This window comes from Coffea arabica, chromosome 4c (genome assembly GCF_036785885.1).
Source record: "Coffea arabica cultivar ET-39 chromosome 4c, Coffea Arabica ET-39 HiFi, whole genome shotgun sequence".
Lineage (NCBI taxonomy): Eukaryota > Viridiplantae > Streptophyta > Magnoliopsida > Gentianales > Rubiaceae > Coffea > Coffea arabica.
This window is the reverse complement of record NC_092316.1, coordinates 1,478,034-1,495,768: the sequence shown is the minus strand read 5'-3', so window position 1 is coordinate 1,495,768 and position 17,735 is coordinate 1,478,034. Positions and strand designations below refer to the sequence as shown.

The 17,735-nt window shown below is 37.9% G+C and overlaps 2 protein-coding genes across 3 annotated transcripts; both read right to left on the bottom strand.

Annotated features, from left to right (window-relative positions):
- Positions 1-228: 228 nt before the first annotated feature.
- On the bottom strand, positions 229-8,332 carry LOC140005077 (beta-galactosidase 17-like). 2 transcript variants are annotated; one of them, XM_072045247.1, is made up of 19 exons: positions 8,019-8,332; positions 7,821-7,925; positions 7,256-7,451; positions 6,946-7,034; positions 6,493-6,573; positions 5,793-5,887; positions 5,469-5,539; positions 5,001-5,091; positions 4,808-4,925; positions 4,636-4,731; positions 4,501-4,549; positions 3,766-3,953; positions 3,582-3,653; positions 3,240-3,389; positions 2,536-2,586; positions 1,601-1,772; positions 1,314-1,447; positions 1,155-1,220; positions 229-739 (listed from the first exon to the last, which is right to left on the bottom strand). In XM_072045247.1, exons 1-19 carry the CDS (start codon positions 8,286-8,288, stop codon positions 653-655), a joined length of 2,181 nt encoding a protein of 726 aa, XP_071901348.1. In that variant the 5' UTR covers positions 8,289-8,332; the 3' UTR covers positions 229-652. The 2 variants fall into 2 exon arrangements, with proteins under 2 accessions (XP_071901348.1, XP_071901349.1); XM_072045248.1 differs by having other exon boundaries at positions 1,155-1,216.
- A 5,711-nt stretch (positions 8,333-14,043) lies between these two features.
- Positions 14,044-16,601, bottom strand: LOC113743054 (protein indeterminate-domain 7-like). The gene is made up of 3 exons (XM_027271121.2): positions 16,223-16,601; positions 15,697-16,093; positions 14,044-15,267 (listed from the first exon to the last, which is right to left on the bottom strand). Exons 1-3 carry the CDS (start codon positions 16,455-16,457, stop codon positions 14,208-14,210), a joined length of 1,692 nt encoding a protein of 563 aa, XP_027126922.2. The 5' UTR covers positions 16,458-16,601; the 3' UTR covers positions 14,044-14,207.
- Between the last annotated feature and the right edge of the window lie 1,134 nt (positions 16,602-17,735).

The following is a 17,735-nucleotide window of genomic DNA, read 5'->3' as shown; positions in this document are numbered from 1 at the left end:
CGTTTGAGGAAGCATCTGATCCATTTCCAATTACACAAAAAAAAAAAAAAAAAAATGCAGATGTTTACGCCACAAAATGGCATCATGTTTCTGAACAAGAAGTCTCCAGACATCTCTGGTCTTGAATCTTGAGCCTCCAACATTCTGCTCCAAGAAAGAGAGTTTGAAAATTGAACTGTGACGGGGAAACGGAACTTGCAATAGAACCAAATTACTTCTCAAAAGAAATTGGCAACAAAAAGTCGTTTGAATATGACAATGCCCAAACAATGATCAAATTCCTCAACCAGCACGCTACACTGCAGATGTAAGCTAGAAATACAGATACAGATGTATTTGATAAAAGCCAACACTTGGAAGCACACACGTATCTATTTTTTCCCAACGAGGCACTTACGAAGTTGCATATTATTGGCTGACTGTAAGAACTCTCTCCCTCTCCTCCATCTGAACAAGTAGGTTTCCACTTTCTCCTCTCATTTTTATGTACACTGCTGGTTGGAAGATTTTCTGTTTAGGCCATATGCAGAGTTCCTTGAACTCTTCAGGCACTAAACAGCCAAAAATATTTCTCCTACACATGATCCGTTCTACCATCTTCAGTATCCCGCCGTCATCAGGAAACTCATATATCGGTATCTTAATTCAATCTTCAACCAATTGAACCACATGTGAAGTCTGGCCGGTCAGTTGAGCTCAAAGAAAGCTTGGAGCTCGCAGACTCTAACTCCAGAATAACCTGAATGAAGTCAAGACAACAACATGGTTGCATCAAAATCATTAAAGTGCTTCAGCAGCACAGTCTGGTCAATGAAATCTGAAAGTAATAGTTTATGGGAAACAATCATATAGCAGAAACATAAACGTAAAATGTTTTTGGAAAAAGAATTAAAGCAGAAGTACGAATCAATTAACCATCCCATATTCTGCCTGCTAGCCAGATGTGCAATAAAGAGACCATAAAAAAAAATGAACAAAACATTAACTGCATTCAAGTAGCTAAGAAGTTAAGAAAGAAAAAGATATGAAGTAATACCAGACAGGACATAGAGCAATTACTTCATAAGCATGCACTTTTTCCCTATGTTTTCTCATTTAAGTGAATTCATAAAGACAATTACTGGATGGGTAAATGAAGTAGGGAGATTTAATACCACAACATTTTCCCCCTCTCGAAGTATTGGTGCTGGGACGTATAGGTTACACTGTGGTCCAACTGACTGCAAAAGATCAAACAGAAGATTTTGCTTTCAAGAATTCTCAAGCAAACATTAATGTGAGAAGAAATAGAAGACAAACAAAGAATGTTCTACCGGCCAATATCGCCCAATATTAAATTCATTAACAAAAGCAATCCCCTTACTCCACCCATTGAAAGAAAGGTACGTGTCTTTGACTTGGTCAATAGCAAATCGACCCGTGTAGAAAGTTGGCTCCAGATTATCCCCTGCAAAATATGCAGGCGGTAATAAGCCGCTATTCGCTTTGCAATGCTCTCAATCTTATCATGCTTTGAAATTCTATAGATGCTAAATGTACATCACTTGCTTCCTGCAATATATAGTTTTTGCATTCAGATATCTAAATAATTACAACTTACTATGTCTTCCATAATTCAGATCTTCGAGTGAAGATACTTTAATGAACTTGGAATATGCATCTGAAACAATGGAAGAGATTTTTCGGCCTTCATTTAGGTTGTGAAAAGGAATTGAAAGCATTCTCCACTTAAACAAAGGCCTTCCACCCACATAAACAGAAGATAAAATGCCCTGCAACACAGAATACTCCATTAATGACTTTTTGTCCAAAAACAAATTAGCACCAAGAAGAAACTACACATTTTATGAACCATGGGCCTTTTCATGACTGACCTATATCACCGAGTACCAATACTCCAAACATGGCACTTTAAATTCACACGGCCTCACAACATATGCGTGATCAGGCACATTGATTAGGGCCAAAATGTTTGTTTCTCAAATGACACATGAAGAACAGATATCAAAAGTGCGAATAACTCAGGTTCTCTATTTGCTTAATTAATCAGCCCATCTTATTTCTCCTCCAACAATCCTAACAAACAATGACCATGTCATATAATTTCTGTGACTGGCTACAATATTAAAGTCACCAAGAGAGTATTTCGGTCGTTTACACAACATAACATGAGAGGCAAGTAAAGAAGGTTAAAGCTACAAAAAGCAAAAAATGCATCCATAACTAGCAATGTTTTAGTAAGAGTTTCAAGTTTAACACTAATAACATGCTTCAAAATTATTCATAAAGCACAAAGCTCCACCCATAATTAATATTTTTGCATAAGTTTGAAAATGCATATAAAGCATCAGGTGAATCATGAGAATAGAACACCAGCTAAACTACACTGAAGGGCATAGAAATTATCAAGTGACCAAATTGATATGAGATATGGGCACATATTACTGTGATACAATAACACATGGCCCATAATTCTCATACTCAAAATAAGTGGACAAAACAACTAAAGATTCATTAGAGCATAGGAATTTCTACCTTCTTGTCAAATATGTATGGCCCATAATTCAGACGACCCATATTTTCAACCTACAAATACAGAGATGCGTTAACAAACTGAAAATCACAACATACCATTGATGCCAAAAACATTACTGGAAAAAGCAGTATGAAAACAAAACTAAAAGAGGGTGCACTGTTCCATCATGTAAGTGCTTTATTGATTAAAAAAATGGGCTCTAAAGGTTTTCTAGCGGTATATACAAGTTAAAATCATACATGATTAATATTACCATTTCAATTTGTGACAGAAGCATACATTTTAGCACAACCACAGAGAAGCAAATTACAATGTCTAATCACCACTTTGGCGTTATTTGTTAGCGACCAAACTGAGCTAATTAGCTGATTGCAAAATCCGAAAATATCCTCAGCAATACAGACCTCAAATAGTATAAACTTCATATGCTGACATATAAACTGAGAATGCATCAAATAGTATATACTTCCTCAGCAATACAGACATCAAATAGTATGCATGTAAAGGACAACTGAGACTGAAAATGGACAGGAAGAAGAACGCTACATAAGCTGATGTATAAACTTCACATAGTATTGAAGAACCTTAAAGAAGCAGAAAACCAAGCATATTCTGGTTCTAGTTAATACCAGAGATCAGAAAGAAACCTGCCTCCAACAGATGACAAGGGAGAGAAAGAAAGAGAGAGAGAGAGAATCTGTACCAAAATATATATTTTTGTTCGGGACACACAACTAAAATGAGGAAGATCAATGGCTCGATTTGACCCTCTTGAGATGGTGCCAATGTAAATTGGTCTTTTCCTGTTATCGTCAGAAGTACATGATATAAACACTTGAGCTCTGTCATGCACCTGTAATAGGAGGGAACATGGAGTCATTACCATAAGGGTTTTTTTGGTAATGTTCAACTTCCTTAATTTGTGTCAATTGTAAATGATATATGGAGTTTTTAAGGCAAAAAGCACCTTTAGACTCACAGAGAGCTAGGAACCAAGACAGGGCCACTAACTTAAGCCTTGCAAGTACAAGCAATAAGGACTTACCTTTGGTATGGACAACACACTTCTATTGCCTTTTGAGTTGTACTCAGATGCATATAGTACAAAGCCAAACATCTGAAATGTAAGATTAAATTGCAAACAAGCAGTATATCATCCACCATTTGACTAAATGGAAGAACCAATAACAAAAGTATTTTAAGCAAAAAGTAACTTCACTATAGTCTACCTGACCGACAGACTCCATTGATAGTGGGATTTCAGATTCAACTACTGAAATGAGTTCTGGATTGTCAACTATATCAAAAAGGAAAGCTGACTTCTGTAACTCTATACGTCCATATGTGGCTCTTTGATTATCAGGAGGAACTGAAGTGGGCTCTTCCACGGTATACTTTGAAATAACTCTTTGTAGAGCTGAAAGCAGTACCATTCAGATTTATTCAGGAAAGAACAGATTTATTCTACCAGGCAGCTTTATTAAGAAAACAATAGCTTTATTGAATATACATAGAAAAGAATTTTCTTCGGAGGGATGGTGTAGGTAACCCAAGATTACTCTTTCTTTTGGTACAAGAGAAAGAATGAGGAAAATGAGTAATCTGTGGATAAAGCATTCAAATATGTATCAGCAACCCCTCTCCCAAAAAAAAAAAAGGGAAGACGAAGGGGAAAAGGAGGGGAGATGCACCAGGAACAACCTGTGCACCATGGTCCAGAATCACCAAACTACGAGAAAGATAATTTTCAAGATCATATCATCCCAATTAATCACTTGTCACCCTTTAGATACATATCTCTGCAGTTGCAAAAAAAATGCTGTCTACAGACATTTGACCATTATATATGAACATCCATATCCATGCAATCTTATCAAATATCAAAGCAGAAAACGGGAAAAGGATGCTTTTCTACAGAGATATCCTTGAAGGACATTTATAAGATGCCAAGGTTTCAACTTCACCTTTGTACTTTGCATTATCCACATCACCAGATTCGCTAATAGGTGCATCCTAATTGAAAAGCCATGGGAATTTCATGAGGAAGAACTCATCAACTCAGCTTAATATCGAAATGAATAGGTCAAAATCTCGCTCACATAGTCATAAGATGTAAGATCAGGCTTGTAGTCTGACTCATCTGCACCACTATTGGCGCCATTGTAAAATCCAAAGTTTGTTCCACCATGTGCCATCTGGAAACCAGAAAAATAATTTTCCACTCTAAGGTAGCAATGGGCACACAAAACAGGTCTGAGTTTAGAACTATACATAAAGCACAACAGATGCATTCATTGACAAAATCTTTTCTAGGGAATCTGCAGTGAAAGTTGCACTCGTACTTGCAATTTTCTCCCCCCAGTGTGTAAGCCAACCAGTATAAAATTCCCTGAAGAAATAACATTTACACTGTAATGGAGAAAAGCTGTTCGGAAAAACACACAAACTAAAGCAAAATACTCACGTAGAAAGAGGTGGTGATTTCCCTGGCTCATTGAACTTCTTTTGCAAGGCAAATATCGGCCTTGGATCATCCCCAGTTGTGAAGTCCACAGCTAAAGCAAAAAACAATGATCACTTACTAACAAAGCTTGTATGCATAAACTATAGGCAGGGCTAGCAATGCTAATCTACAAAGTTCATTAAAAACATCAAAATTGTCCAAAATTCTCAAGTCAAAAGGCAAGAGAGTAATAAATCTTGTCTTTTTGTTTTTTGATAAGTTGACCAACAGAATTTCGAAGATGCTACAGATGCAGAGCAAGCTTATTTATGACCCGAGAGAGAGAGAGAGAGAGAGTGAGAGAGACCAGAAGTACAGAATCTACACAGAAGCAAGGTTTATACATTATCAACATCAACTGCACATATTAAGTTTACAGAGATTGCAATTTCAACTTGGATAAATTCTAGTTGTTAAGAGAAACCTTACCTGAAAAGACAGCATCTCCAGAAATTGTTCCTTTCTCAAGAGTTTCCCTTGAACCACCATCTGTTGTGTACCTGCAAGCAATCAACTTACCATTAGTTGGCCCAAGACAGTAAAACTAAAAGTCCGTGATCCTGGCATAGCAAATACTTCAAACCACTTTTTTTGTTATCTTTTTATTTTACTTCAAACCACTTTAATAGTTCAAGTTAAGCAAAACCTATCTATACGTGTACTGTAGCAAATATAAACACTATATAGTGAAAAAACAAATAGTGGAATAACCTTACAGCATCACCATGAAGTCGAGTACAATAAACAACTTACAGAATTACATCATTTCCAAGGTGTCCTCTTGCTAAGTTGACCAAATGATGCAGGTAAGCTTTGTCATTCCCATAAGAACCAAATTCATTTTCGATCTGTCATACATTCTACATATCAGGAAATGGCCAATCTATACAGCATCATTTAAATGAACAAGAGGCAGCAGAAGAAAGCATCTTGTGGCATCAAGAAAACGTTATTTTTCACACACCACATTTTACTAGGACTGTCAAACTTCAAAGTGGAGATGGTAAATCAGGATCTTCAGGACACTCTGGAGAACGACCAAAATTGGTATCGATATATATGTTCGGAGAATTATAGAAACATTTGATGGACACTGACAACTTTGCAGTGAAGTTTGTTTATGCCTGTGTTCAGTATGGAAGTTTAGGATATCAAACTTGTAACAGAAGAATTAGTAATTAAAATGCTGTCAAATTTAGGCTTTCCAAGCTATCTATTGGTGCAGTGACATTGTAAATTAAGTATCCAGGACTTCTTTTTGGACTGTTCATAAAACCTTTATATGTCCACTATCCAAATAGCTACTAACAGTTGAGCATACCCAGATTTGTTTTCTTCCACTATTTCTGCCATGAATGGAAAACTATATCACTGGACACATAGGTCCTGCAACTCATACCTAATTGGCTATTTCTTGATTCCAAAAGATATCCTTTAAAAGAGCTTCACTCACCTGTACCATAATGATAGGGCCTCCATTGGTGTAAAGAAGAGGTGACATTTTTGGAAGTAGGATATTCCACCAGCTGTCAACCTATTTTATAAATGGAAACAGATTTTAGAAACTAGATGTGAAATAGATGCATCAAAATTATCAAACAAATAGATGTATATCAATTTTTATATCAAAGAGCTCCTATTGAAGTTCATGAAAAGACTCGGACATCAGTTCTATGTAATTTATGCCACGAATACTTTATGCAGGAACTTTGTTCCTCTACATACTTTTTTCTCACAATCCAGACAATTGCAGAAATAAAAGACATGTGGTTCATTAAGTCATCAATCTTGTAGATTTACCATAATTTATGATATCTGCTGAGCTATGAGAATAAGAAGCTATAAATCTTATGCACCCTGGAAAAATGTTGCCTCGTCAATTTATAAATGACTGATAGAGACGTACCAACTCAAGGAAAGGGGGGTCAGAGGATCTCAGCCGAAGTGCCGGTTCAATGGCAAGTAACCATGCAGGAAAGCCACCCAAATCCCACTCTGCACAAGATAATCACCCCAAGTGAGAACCAGGGATTCAAAAAAAAAAAAAAAGAAAGAAATAATACACTAGTAATTCTATCTACCATATTGTACCACTACTAAATGTTCAGAAGCAAAAGCAACGCTTTAAACTTGATATGCGATGACGAAGTTGCTAAAAGAAGATCCAGACCTACATTTTAACAAAAAACTTCAAAACAGGAAATTGCAAAACTGACCTCCACATATATAAGGCCCAGCTCGAAGCATAACCAGTAAATTCAATTTGTGGCAGAGTTTCAGAAATGAAATTATATCTGCAATGCCCTCAAATACCAATTCGCCTTGCCTTGGCTCGTGCAAATTCCATGGAACATAAGTTTGAATGGTATTCAAGCCCAACGCCTTCGCTCTCAGTAATCTATCTTCCCAGTACTTAAAAATAAAAAATGAAAATTGACAAAAAAAAGACTTTATAGAATAAGAGCAAATATTCGAATCAAAACTCACTCTTCTAAACCATACAGCAACAGTTCAAAAGAAAAATTAACAGCTTGTGCAATTGAAGCTCCATACTAGCAATTCAATCAACTTATGCAATAGTTATGAAATTTATCTGATCATACTACTAGTCTTACTCTACAGTTTTAATATTCTGTGAGGTAACAGTGTCTGAAAACAATAACAACTAGGATAGAGAGATTTGAAATCATTTCTGAGCTCCAAACTTCGAGTATCTAAATCTTTCCGTCACGATTTCGAAGTTCGGACTGTATTAGTGTACAAAGGATCAAATAAAATTACCTCGGGAAGAACACGAAAATAATGCAAGTCCCCACCAATTATCTGAAATTGCTCCCCATCTCTCCAGAACTTGTCATCCGCTATCTCGAAGCTTCGACCATCACTCTAATCACAGTTAATTACGCCAAGATTATATTCTAACCATAAAAATCAGGACGTTAATTAAGCAAACTCAAAGAGAAGTAAAGTGAATTTTACTTTTTTAAGGTTGTGATGAGAATTGGAGCGAGAAGAGAGAGAGGAAGGCAAAGGAGCAAATACTGGCGCCAGAGTTCCCAAGGCCGCAAAACAAATTACGAGGATGAAAATTGCAGTTCTCCGGCGGCTCTGTTTTCTCGCCATTGTTAGAAGTTTAATAACCGTTCCGCCGGCGGAGGCGGCTACTGGTGGTGGCCTCCTACTGCCACTGGTGCAGCTGCTGCTACTAAGACTAACATTGCCGGGTCTTTTGGGCAGTCTATCTTTCATCTCATCTCATGGAAAATCTGTCTCAACGCCATTCTTCATGCTTTTTGGTGCCATTTTCCCAAAAATCCAAATTTGGCTTGAGGACAAAAATGTAAATTCATAACTATGTCATTAATAAATATATATATATATTTTTTTTTTGGGCTGGTCTTGGGGGCCAGGATTCCTGTTATCGGAGTACTCTTCTAAATTGTGTATTGCAGGGATGGGTTTTGGGGATTGGATAAAAGTTTCAGCCCAGACCTTGTTCAAAGTCCAAATCTGAGAACTTTTATCACTTTCTCCAGCTTTTGGCAGACGGGGAAACCCACATCCTAAAGCCCAGAAGGGCTGTTTCATTTTCTGGAGGTACTTTGAAAGGGTTAGTAATGTTAACATGATTAGACATTTAAAAAAAAAAAAAAGCATTCTGTCATGACTATTAAGTCATGCAGGAAGAATCAAGACGTCAAAATTACGAAGTGACTGATAAATTTGTATTTATGTTTTTACAACTAAATAAGAAAAACAAAATGACGGGTCTACTTGGAAGCATGTTTTTTAGGCCTGTTTTTGGTAGACAAGTTTTTTTTTACAATTTTATTTACATTAACTTCTAAAATCACTTCAAAGTTTTTCTAAAATTTTTTAATTACACATTTCAAAATATCTAAAAATACATAAAACTTTTCTTCTTTTCTTTCTTCTTCTTCATCCTCCTTGCCTCGAACCACCATCACCGCTTGCACCTCTACTGGCGCTACCACAGCCGACCAATGACCACCCGCTAGTGGTAGTGTTATCGGTTGACAATGTGGTGGAAAGGAGGAGGAAGAAAGGTCTGGTGTGAGAAGGGAGAAGAGAAAGGAAAAAAAGGAAAGAAAAGAAAAGAAAAAGAAAAGTTTTTAATTTTTCTACTAGTTCTAAGCAAGCTTGAACGTATCAGGTGGACGGCTCTCGCTTGTCACGCTTGATTGCTTTCAAGAGAGACCGAAATGCTACTCTTTGCCCCTGGACAGCTGGCAAACATTAATTCTTCCTTTACTAGTGATACCATCTTCAGTCTACAAAGCCAACGAGGCCTCTGCATCAAAATTCGGATTGTTTGGATATGTTGTTACTTGTAAAAAAAATTATTTAATTTTATAATCACATTTTTTCAATTGTTTTTTTTTATCTTTCCAATTATCTTTTTATTTCATATATATCATATTACAAAAAGTGTAACAGTGATTTTTTATCCAAAAAAAAATTATTCCAAATAATTTCCAACCCAAACACATACTTTGTTATTAATTGTATAACGCGCAGTGAATAAAGTATCAAGATGTGTACCTAATCCACCCTTTGTCTCAAAACAAATATTTGTCTTGAAAAATTCACTTTCCTAATGAATTTCTTATTGGCGCTTTTTTTTTCCATCCCAAATTTCATTTGCATTTAGAACAGACAATGCTGCGTGTCAAGAAATTTAACTACCCTGTAAAATATTCTGTATCCTTTTTTTTTTTTGTCGATACGATAGAATTCTTATAATTTAACCTAGTCTATTCTAAGAGGGAGGGGGAGGGGACTCGATGTGAGTAGAAACTCCATCGAAATTGGTCAATAAAAATCATCACATATTATGACAAATTTTATGGAATGCAAGATTCGAATCTTTGACCTACCGCGCTACCAAGCCTAAGAAGGCTGGGGTAAAATATTCTGTATCCAGTCAATCAAAACATCGTCAACAAGAAATACTTTGTTTTGTTTTTTCTTGCTGTACTTTCCACGTGCTTCTACAAGCTCTGAAATTCATGACACAAGCGACAAGTTGATTGACTTGTTTGCATTGCATGGCCTAAGTGTGCTCCAATCAATCAAATACTTATGACACACAACGCTCAATTCAACGTGCATAATTGCGGAGAGAGGCGAACTTCATCTTTCAATACCATGTAAACAGAGTCTGTTAATTATTGATCGGTGTGCATCAACAAGTTATCAATTTACAAAATTTGTGAAAAATATTATTGGCAGCCATTATCTTTTTTTTCTTTATCACTTACACAGTCGAAGAATCGAAACCTTTATAAAGAAAAAGACGGTGAGAGTATTATATTTACAAAATTACAATCGTTTTTGTCCCCCGCACTTGTTAGAGTTGAATCTCTGAATCAGTCTCTAATTTCAACAGATCATTGATGTCTACAGAATTTGACTGGCACTGAGTCCAAATCTGCGTGAAGCATCATGCATGCATGGTGGAGTGAGAGCAGAGTACATGCAGCACTCCGCGTAATGATTCCCTCGAGTGTGTTTTCTCTGTCGAATAAGGAAGAATACCCACACTCCCTGGGTTGGGTTGACATTTCCCAAAAGCATCTCCGACCTAATAATTCTACTCTCTTCAGATGATGAGATGATCAGTTGATTACGTACAGTGTCCATGCATGAACAACAACAAGCAGCCCATATCATATGTATGTATGCTTTCGTAGTGTCACCATCCCTAACCCCCCCCCCCCCCCAAAAACAAAAAAAAAAAAAAAATCGTACAAATTGAATAAAATAAGTATGTATGTTGCTGAATAAAATGTGAAATTAAGAAGAATATATTTATATAAAAGTAATTACTGCATCGATCTATAGCGACTATTCACGTAAAGGGATTTGTGAGAAAAGTAAAAAAATTATTAAAACCGCAAGTTAAGGTCTTTGTTTGTGTACGTCCGAGTGAGAAGCTTCAGAGTTTTGTTTGTGTCCGAGTGAGAAGCTTCAGAGGAATCTCTTTGTTGTTGGTTTGCTGTTTGTGCTGGACTGAAAAGCAATTAAAATTTTTGGTATCTTCTTTGAAATATCAAAAACGACAGGTGCCTAACAACCAGAACCACTCTCAATATATATACATAGAGTAGTAAGAGCCAAAGCCAGCGGACATGAAATTTCCAGAGCCGCCAACGTGACCTACCATTTGCAATTTGTAGTTTCTCGAATATCTGAGAGAAAAGAAGGGTCGTTGCGTTTAACAATACGGCTTGCTTTTTTAGTGGAAGTTTCGCAGGGACTCATGGCATGTGGATGCAGAGTGACATTTTGTAGTCCGACAATTCCATTTTATCTTACTTTCCGGAAAAAATTGAACTTATTATCGTTAGAGTCGATCATTTGGCCTTTTTGTTGAATTCTTAATCCAACGTTGGACTTATAGGTGAATAATTATGTGTTGTAAACTGTCAAATAAGATTAAATCCAATTAAAGTGATCAATTATGGTTTGAATTTTAATGTATCTAATAGGATGTGGGTCTTTAATGTGTAGAGATTTAAGGGTAATTTTTATTTTTATGATGGGTTGAAATAGGAATTCAAAAGATAACAGAAAAGTTATATATAAATAGGGTTTTGATCATCAAGTCACACGTATTCTTATTGTCGTATTTTTTAGTACCATAAAATAGCTCTTTCCTGATATCTCATCGTCAAAAAAGATACCAGAGAAAAATTAAAAGGCTCTCTCGAGGGAATAGCAAATACGTGTTGATCTGGAAGGTCACTCCAAAAAAAAAAAAAAAAACTTTAAGAATTCAAGTGCCTGTTTGTCAACATGAATTCATGTTGTATACTTCCGCAATTTTACTGTTAATTTGTTTCTTAATAATTGTCATAAAAGTCTTACATGATTTTCACCAAAAGTTAAATATAAACAACCACTAACATGTACATTCTTCTTTTTCAATTTTTTTGTTTTTGTTTTGAGGAAATCATCTGCTCATTCTTAAAGACAACATCATAATTAATTAATCACTAGATCCAATGCGCGCCAATCATAGTCCAAGGAAAGCATAAATGTTGGACTTGAGTCGCTAGGCGGGCATAATTCGATCACGATCCGTACGTGGGAGGGAGGGATACGTGTCTGGATCGGATCTTTCTTTAAGAATCAGACCATTATTTCATGCGTAAAGATTTTAATAATGGTCTGATTCAGCTATGTCGTATAAGTATTAAATCTTTAATACATGAAATAATGGTCTGATTCTTAAAGAAAGATCCGATCCAGACACGTATCCCTCCCTCCCATGTACGGATCGTGAACGAATGGGAGAATGCAAGAGACAGGAGGCATATTCCAGCAAAAGGTTAAAGGGGCTGGCTAGTGAATTTTCGCAGAAGAAACGCACCGTCCAGTGGACGGACGATTCGAGATGGAATTTACAAGACCTGGCTCGAGCTCGATCGTCCCCCTGGAACCAACTCTCGAACGTAGAGGAACAGGATCCAACTCCGGTTAAATCTTTACGCATGAAACTTAGACACACACCCCTCCCGGGCCATATGCGAATCATGAAGGAATTGGAAAATGCAAGGGACAGGAGGCATATGATGAAATGCGAAACGGGAGTCAGGAGGGGCCCGGGGCAAGGGAGGGTGGAGCCTCGAGATTGTAGCCCACCTGCGTCCACATCAGGGGTCAAACGGCATCTCTTGTTTTTGTTTTGCAAGTAAACAGCATATCTAAACCCAGGCCAGGCTCGGCTAACTTGCACGTCTGAGACCACATTCTTCGAATCTTTTCCTACGTAAAAGGAATCCTATGCCCTTTTTTTTTTTTTTTTCCTTCTTTGTATTCATCACCCTTACAAGCGATACTACCACAGTATAGTATATCCCTCAGCTCACTTTTCACAGCTCCATGCCATACTACCACTGGGATCAACTCTTTCTAACTCATCGATTCTCTGCCTTTCGCCCCATACAACGCAACAAGAGGCAAGATGGAGGTAGTACTGATTTTCAAGACAAAAAAATAGGTCAATCATGTCATTCTTTTTCAGCTCGAAACATTATTATATGCGTTTTTGAGATTCTTGTCACGCTCACTTTAAAGGGAAGCAGTTTAGGCTAAAAAGGGAGCACATTTTAGATTGCTTTTCATCATATTAGTCCTTTCCATCAACGAGCTATAGCTATATATACACAAGGCTAGCTAGGCTGATTGTTTAATTCTTGCCTCTCAAGATCAAGTGCTACCAAATTCGAGCATCGCGTTAGTTATAATTAGCGATCAAAAACAGTTGCTAAATGCTCAGTAATTGCAATGAAACCATGAGGATGCGTTCGTCGTCGTTGCCAAAGTTTGGACGTCGGATGTAGCCGCAGCTATGTAATATGTGTATCATGTACGTAGCCCACCGACCCCAAAGTCCATAACAATCATGCATCACATTTGACTTTTTACCAGACCTATCACAGCTTGCAGTCCTTCATCAATTATTGGCTCTGGAGTCTGAACAGGACTGGAAAACGTCATCGATGAAGTCTGGATTGATCCTCTTTCTCAGCATTCCTAGACCATGCAAAGTTTATCATGCAATCCATATCGGACCGATCGAGTGCAACCAAGTAACAGTTGCGCCTTCCAAGAGTTCATCAAATTTATATCCAAAAACTGGAACGAGTAAATTAATTGACCAAGTAGATAATTAATTAGCAGAACATTTTATTTAAGTTTCACATCACTTTGGATTTTTTTTTTCCTTCCTTTTTGGGGCAGGATATGGGTCAGATGGTGTGGGGTTGGGGTAACGTGACAATCTACTAAAATAAGGATGGTTTTTGCAGGTTTCCACTATGCAGACAGGACGCAGTAGTATTATCTGTAAAATCTAAAAATGGCCTCAGTGTTTTCTTGGTTTCTCTTATCAGATTTAGGATTACAAGCATTAATTCTCGAAAGGTCTGTAATATATATATATATATATATATATATATATATATATATATATATCTAAGCAAAAGTCTGCTAGATTGCTAAAATATTAGGGTTTCCAAGGATCAAGAATATCCATTTCTTCCCTTTGGAAGATGAACCCTGAATATTAAACTATTGAATGTTCAAAAGGCTAGCAAGTTACAGCTAGCTCAAAAGCTAAACATGTACCGTGATCAAAATCTAACCTTGCCATGACTTTTGAGATGCGTTCTGATGATGCTCATTAGAAGCAGTAGTATTCATGCAATTACTGAAACCGGCAATATTAAAAATGTCACTGTGAGAAAGAGGCCTTAAACCAAGAAAATCCCTCGTCATGCGATCATTGCCGCCGCCCACGATGCCTCCGCCGCCGCCGCCACCTTCACTATCGTTACCCCTCATGAAGGAACTGTTTGATGTCTTCTTCGGGTTGAGAATCCCACCAAATGCGTCTTCAAACGTTGAGCCTTCAAATCCAGTGGTTGCAGAAGAAGAAGAAAGAGAGTTCATCATCATATCTTGAAGAAAAGAAGTAGGAGGTGGAGGTCCACCAGCAGCAGGGTCTACAGCTTTATTCCCATATGAAGCCAAGCCATTGACAAACGTCCCACTGGCCAAATCTTCACGCGAGGACAAATTCAGTCCAAAATTTCCAGTTGTAATATTGGTAGCAGAATCGGCAGCAGCAGCAGACACGTGAGCTTGGTGGGGTCTAGTGTTCAGCATGACTGCAGGTGGAGCTGCACCACCTGCACCTGCTTTGCTGCTGCCCATGGCTGCTCCCATCTGAGCTGCTTTTTGCAGCAATGCAGTTGCAGATATGTGTGGGGAGGTCGTGGGATGGAATGGTGGAAGATTAGGTCCAAGATTAGGGTTAGGGTTTTCACGGAGGGATAATTCTTGATGGCATTCTGAAAATCCTGGACCCAGTCTTGGGGATGGGAAGATTGAAGAAGTAAGGTCTACTGGTGGTGGACCGGGACCTGGTCCGGCTCCAGCTGGCATCGGAGAACATGCTAGCCATGGTGGAATTTCAGGCCTCAGATTAAAAGTGTGTTGCTCTTTTTTAAGGGAAAATAAATGGGGATTATCCTGGTTGCCGAACTGTTGTTGAAGAGGATTGATGTTGTTCACATGACGGGGTGCTGTGGAAGAACCAGCGGCTTGGGAGGAAAGGAGCGGATTTCCCGGAATAGCTCTAGCACTCTCTTCTGCTAGTGCATCACAAAAGGCTCTATGTGTGATAAAACTGTCCCTCCTGAAATTTTTTAAGCCAAACATGAACAAGAAAACAAAAACAATGACAACATGCCAAGATAATGCACAGTCCATTAACTAGTATGGTTTTTCCGCTGTCTGTCTCTCTCCAGTGAGTAGAATTTTGTTTGCATTTGCCGCATAATAACAACAAACCAATTAATAAACGTTGCGAACAAAATTGGCTTCCTCAATTGAGGAGGCTATTTGGTAAAATAATCCTCCCCATACGCATTAGACCACAGAAAAAGAAAAAAAAAAAGTAGGAAAAGAAAGCGAAGGACTTTATCTGCTAGAAAATAAGAAGTGTATCAAATCCCATATACATCTAAAAAAACGAATATTCGATAGGAAGATTTCGGTTTGAAGGATTTTAATTCCTTTCCACTCTGATGATTTTGGAGGGGTTGAATTGAGTTCAGTTAGTTACCTAGAGAAAAGGGTTCCACAGTCACATCTGTACTCCCTAGTGCCACAGGTTTTGGAATGAGCTTTCCAGTCTGATTGAACTGCATACCGCTTTGAGCATTTGTCACATTTCCACTTCTTCTCACCGTGCTTTCTGCAAAAGTGCTTCTTGATTCCGGTTAGGTCCCCAAGGGCCCTTGACGGATCATGGTGGACACAACTGGCTTCTGGGCACACGTATACTTTCTTCTTTACTTCCTTGTTTGTTCTCTGCTTCAGCTTCCATGGCAGATTATGACCTCTTCTGTGAAGTTGAAGATTCTGATCCCTCTGAAACCCTTTGTTGCAAATTTCGCAAATGAATCTGTTTGTTGCCAAGAGAGTCTTGGGAGACAAAGCTAACACTTCCGCATCAGGGTCTGATTCAATCATTCCCAAAAACAAAGAGAATTAGCATTAATCAAGGACATTAACAGGTAACCGTACTTAACGCTGATGAATAAGAACCAACAAAAGTCGAGTCTTTTTTTCATTTAATGAAGATGCACCTGGATTGCCCGGCAGATTTCTCTTCTTCTTGACTGCTTGCTGAGGTTGAGCAACCTGAGTTTGATTTGGGGGAGCAAAGTATTGCTGTGGTGGATATATGCTGCCTCCTGATCCATTATCATTTCTATTGACAGAAGAAACACTAGCTTCATTAGAAGCAGAGGTCAGATTAGACATGTTTTCCTCCATAACGGGCTGTGCTGGTTGCTGCTGGACTATCAGACCTTTCATCATTCGTCTTATGATATATATGAGCTGGCTAACATCAGCAGCTACTTCTAATCATCGCAAACTTTCAAGATATCTAAAGGGATATTGCAGCATGAGTCACAAACCTTAAAATTTAAAGCAGTACTAGTAGTACTACCATGTAAGAGAAAGATATGTGTGCGAGATCTAAAGACAAATCGAGACCTAGAAAAAAAAGCATTAAAGCAGGTGAAAATGGAGAAAGAGAAGAAGAGGAATCAGGTACAGCGGCAAAAAGATACTTTTTTTTTTCTCTTCTTTTTTTCTTTTCAAAGCAAGACTCTTTGTTTGTTTGAATCCCAAAATTTGCCTTCAGCTGCAGCCTCTCCTGAGATGATGTTCTCTTCCTCCTTTGGCATCAACCCAAGAGACAACGTTTTGTTTTTTGATGAAAACAGAAAAGAAAAGAAAGAAGACAACCACCCTTCACCCGCTACTGCTACTTGATCATGATTCAATGGCCTTTCTTGCTAAATTCAAGAAAATCCAATTATAGCACACGCATAAAAGAACAAAGCATGTATTGAACTAGACCAAACCAACAACTTCTGGGCTTCTAGCTAGCAAGACCGTTTTTTCTTTTTCTTTTTCTTTTTCTTTTTTATATGGGAGAGAGAAGGATGGGTGTGGATGAGAATTGAGAAGGCATCGCCCTGTAATCCTCAAACTCTTGTCCAGAGCTGGCTGCTAGCACATCCCGAGAGAAGGCCACAACCCTACGGCTAACTCTGACGTGCACTTTCTGTCTTTTCTTTTGTTGCCTTCCCACCCCCAGAAAAATCTCATCTTTTCTTTGCTTTTAACAAAGTTCAATTTTTTTTTTTGGCACACTTTTTTGGCTCAGCTCAAATCCACCACCTTTCCCTTCTCTTAAAAAAGTAGGTGGAAAAAGCAGTCATGTAAAAAGAGGGTTTGATTTGTATATATTTATAGAGAGAGATGGAAAGAAAGGAAGAGAGAGAGAGGGAGACAGAGGTGTTTGATTTATTTTTGTTGTAAAAATTCTCTCTTTCAGTCATGATGCGGTGGGTGCTTGAATTGCTAGCTAGTCTTTTTGTAGACCCCTCTTTTTAAAACTTTTGCAAAATTTACAGTAACATGATTGAGTCATTGATTAAATTGTAGCAGAGACAAGCTTCATGGCTAAAAGGCAGATTATCCATCCTACCTCGCTTTTTCTCCCACCCTTTAGTCCTTCAATTCCTTCATCATTTCATGATCAGTAAACCTCCAAACAATTGTTTAACTGCAAACATCCATCGC

Excerpts from the sequence above, each read along its gene's own strand:
- LOC113743054 (XM_027271121.2), bottom strand. The coding sequence starts at position 16,457 with ATGATGAAAGGTCTGATAGTCCAGCAGCAACCAGCACAGCCCGTTATG. Across the intron at positions 16,094-16,222 it reads AAATCTGCCGGGCAATCCAG|ACCCTGATGCGGAAGTGTTA; the intron begins GTGCATCTTCAT and ends TGATTGAATCAG. Across the intron at positions 15,268-15,696 it reads TGTGGAACCCTTTTCTCTAG|GAGGGACAGTTTTATCACAC; the intron begins GTAACTAACTGA and ends AAAAAATTTCAG.
- LOC140005077 (XM_072045247.1), bottom strand. The coding sequence starts at position 8,288 with ATGAAAGATAGACTGCCCAAAAGACCCGGCAATGTTAGTCTTAGTAGC. Across the intron at positions 4,550-4,635 it reads ATCTTACATCTTATGACTAT|GATGCACCTATTAGCGAATC; the intron begins GTGAGCGAGATT and ends CTTTTCAATTAG. Across the intron at positions 1,221-1,313 it reads ATATTGGGCGATATTGGCCG|TCAGTTGGACCACAGTGTAA; the intron begins GTAGAACATTCT and ends GATCTTTTGCAG.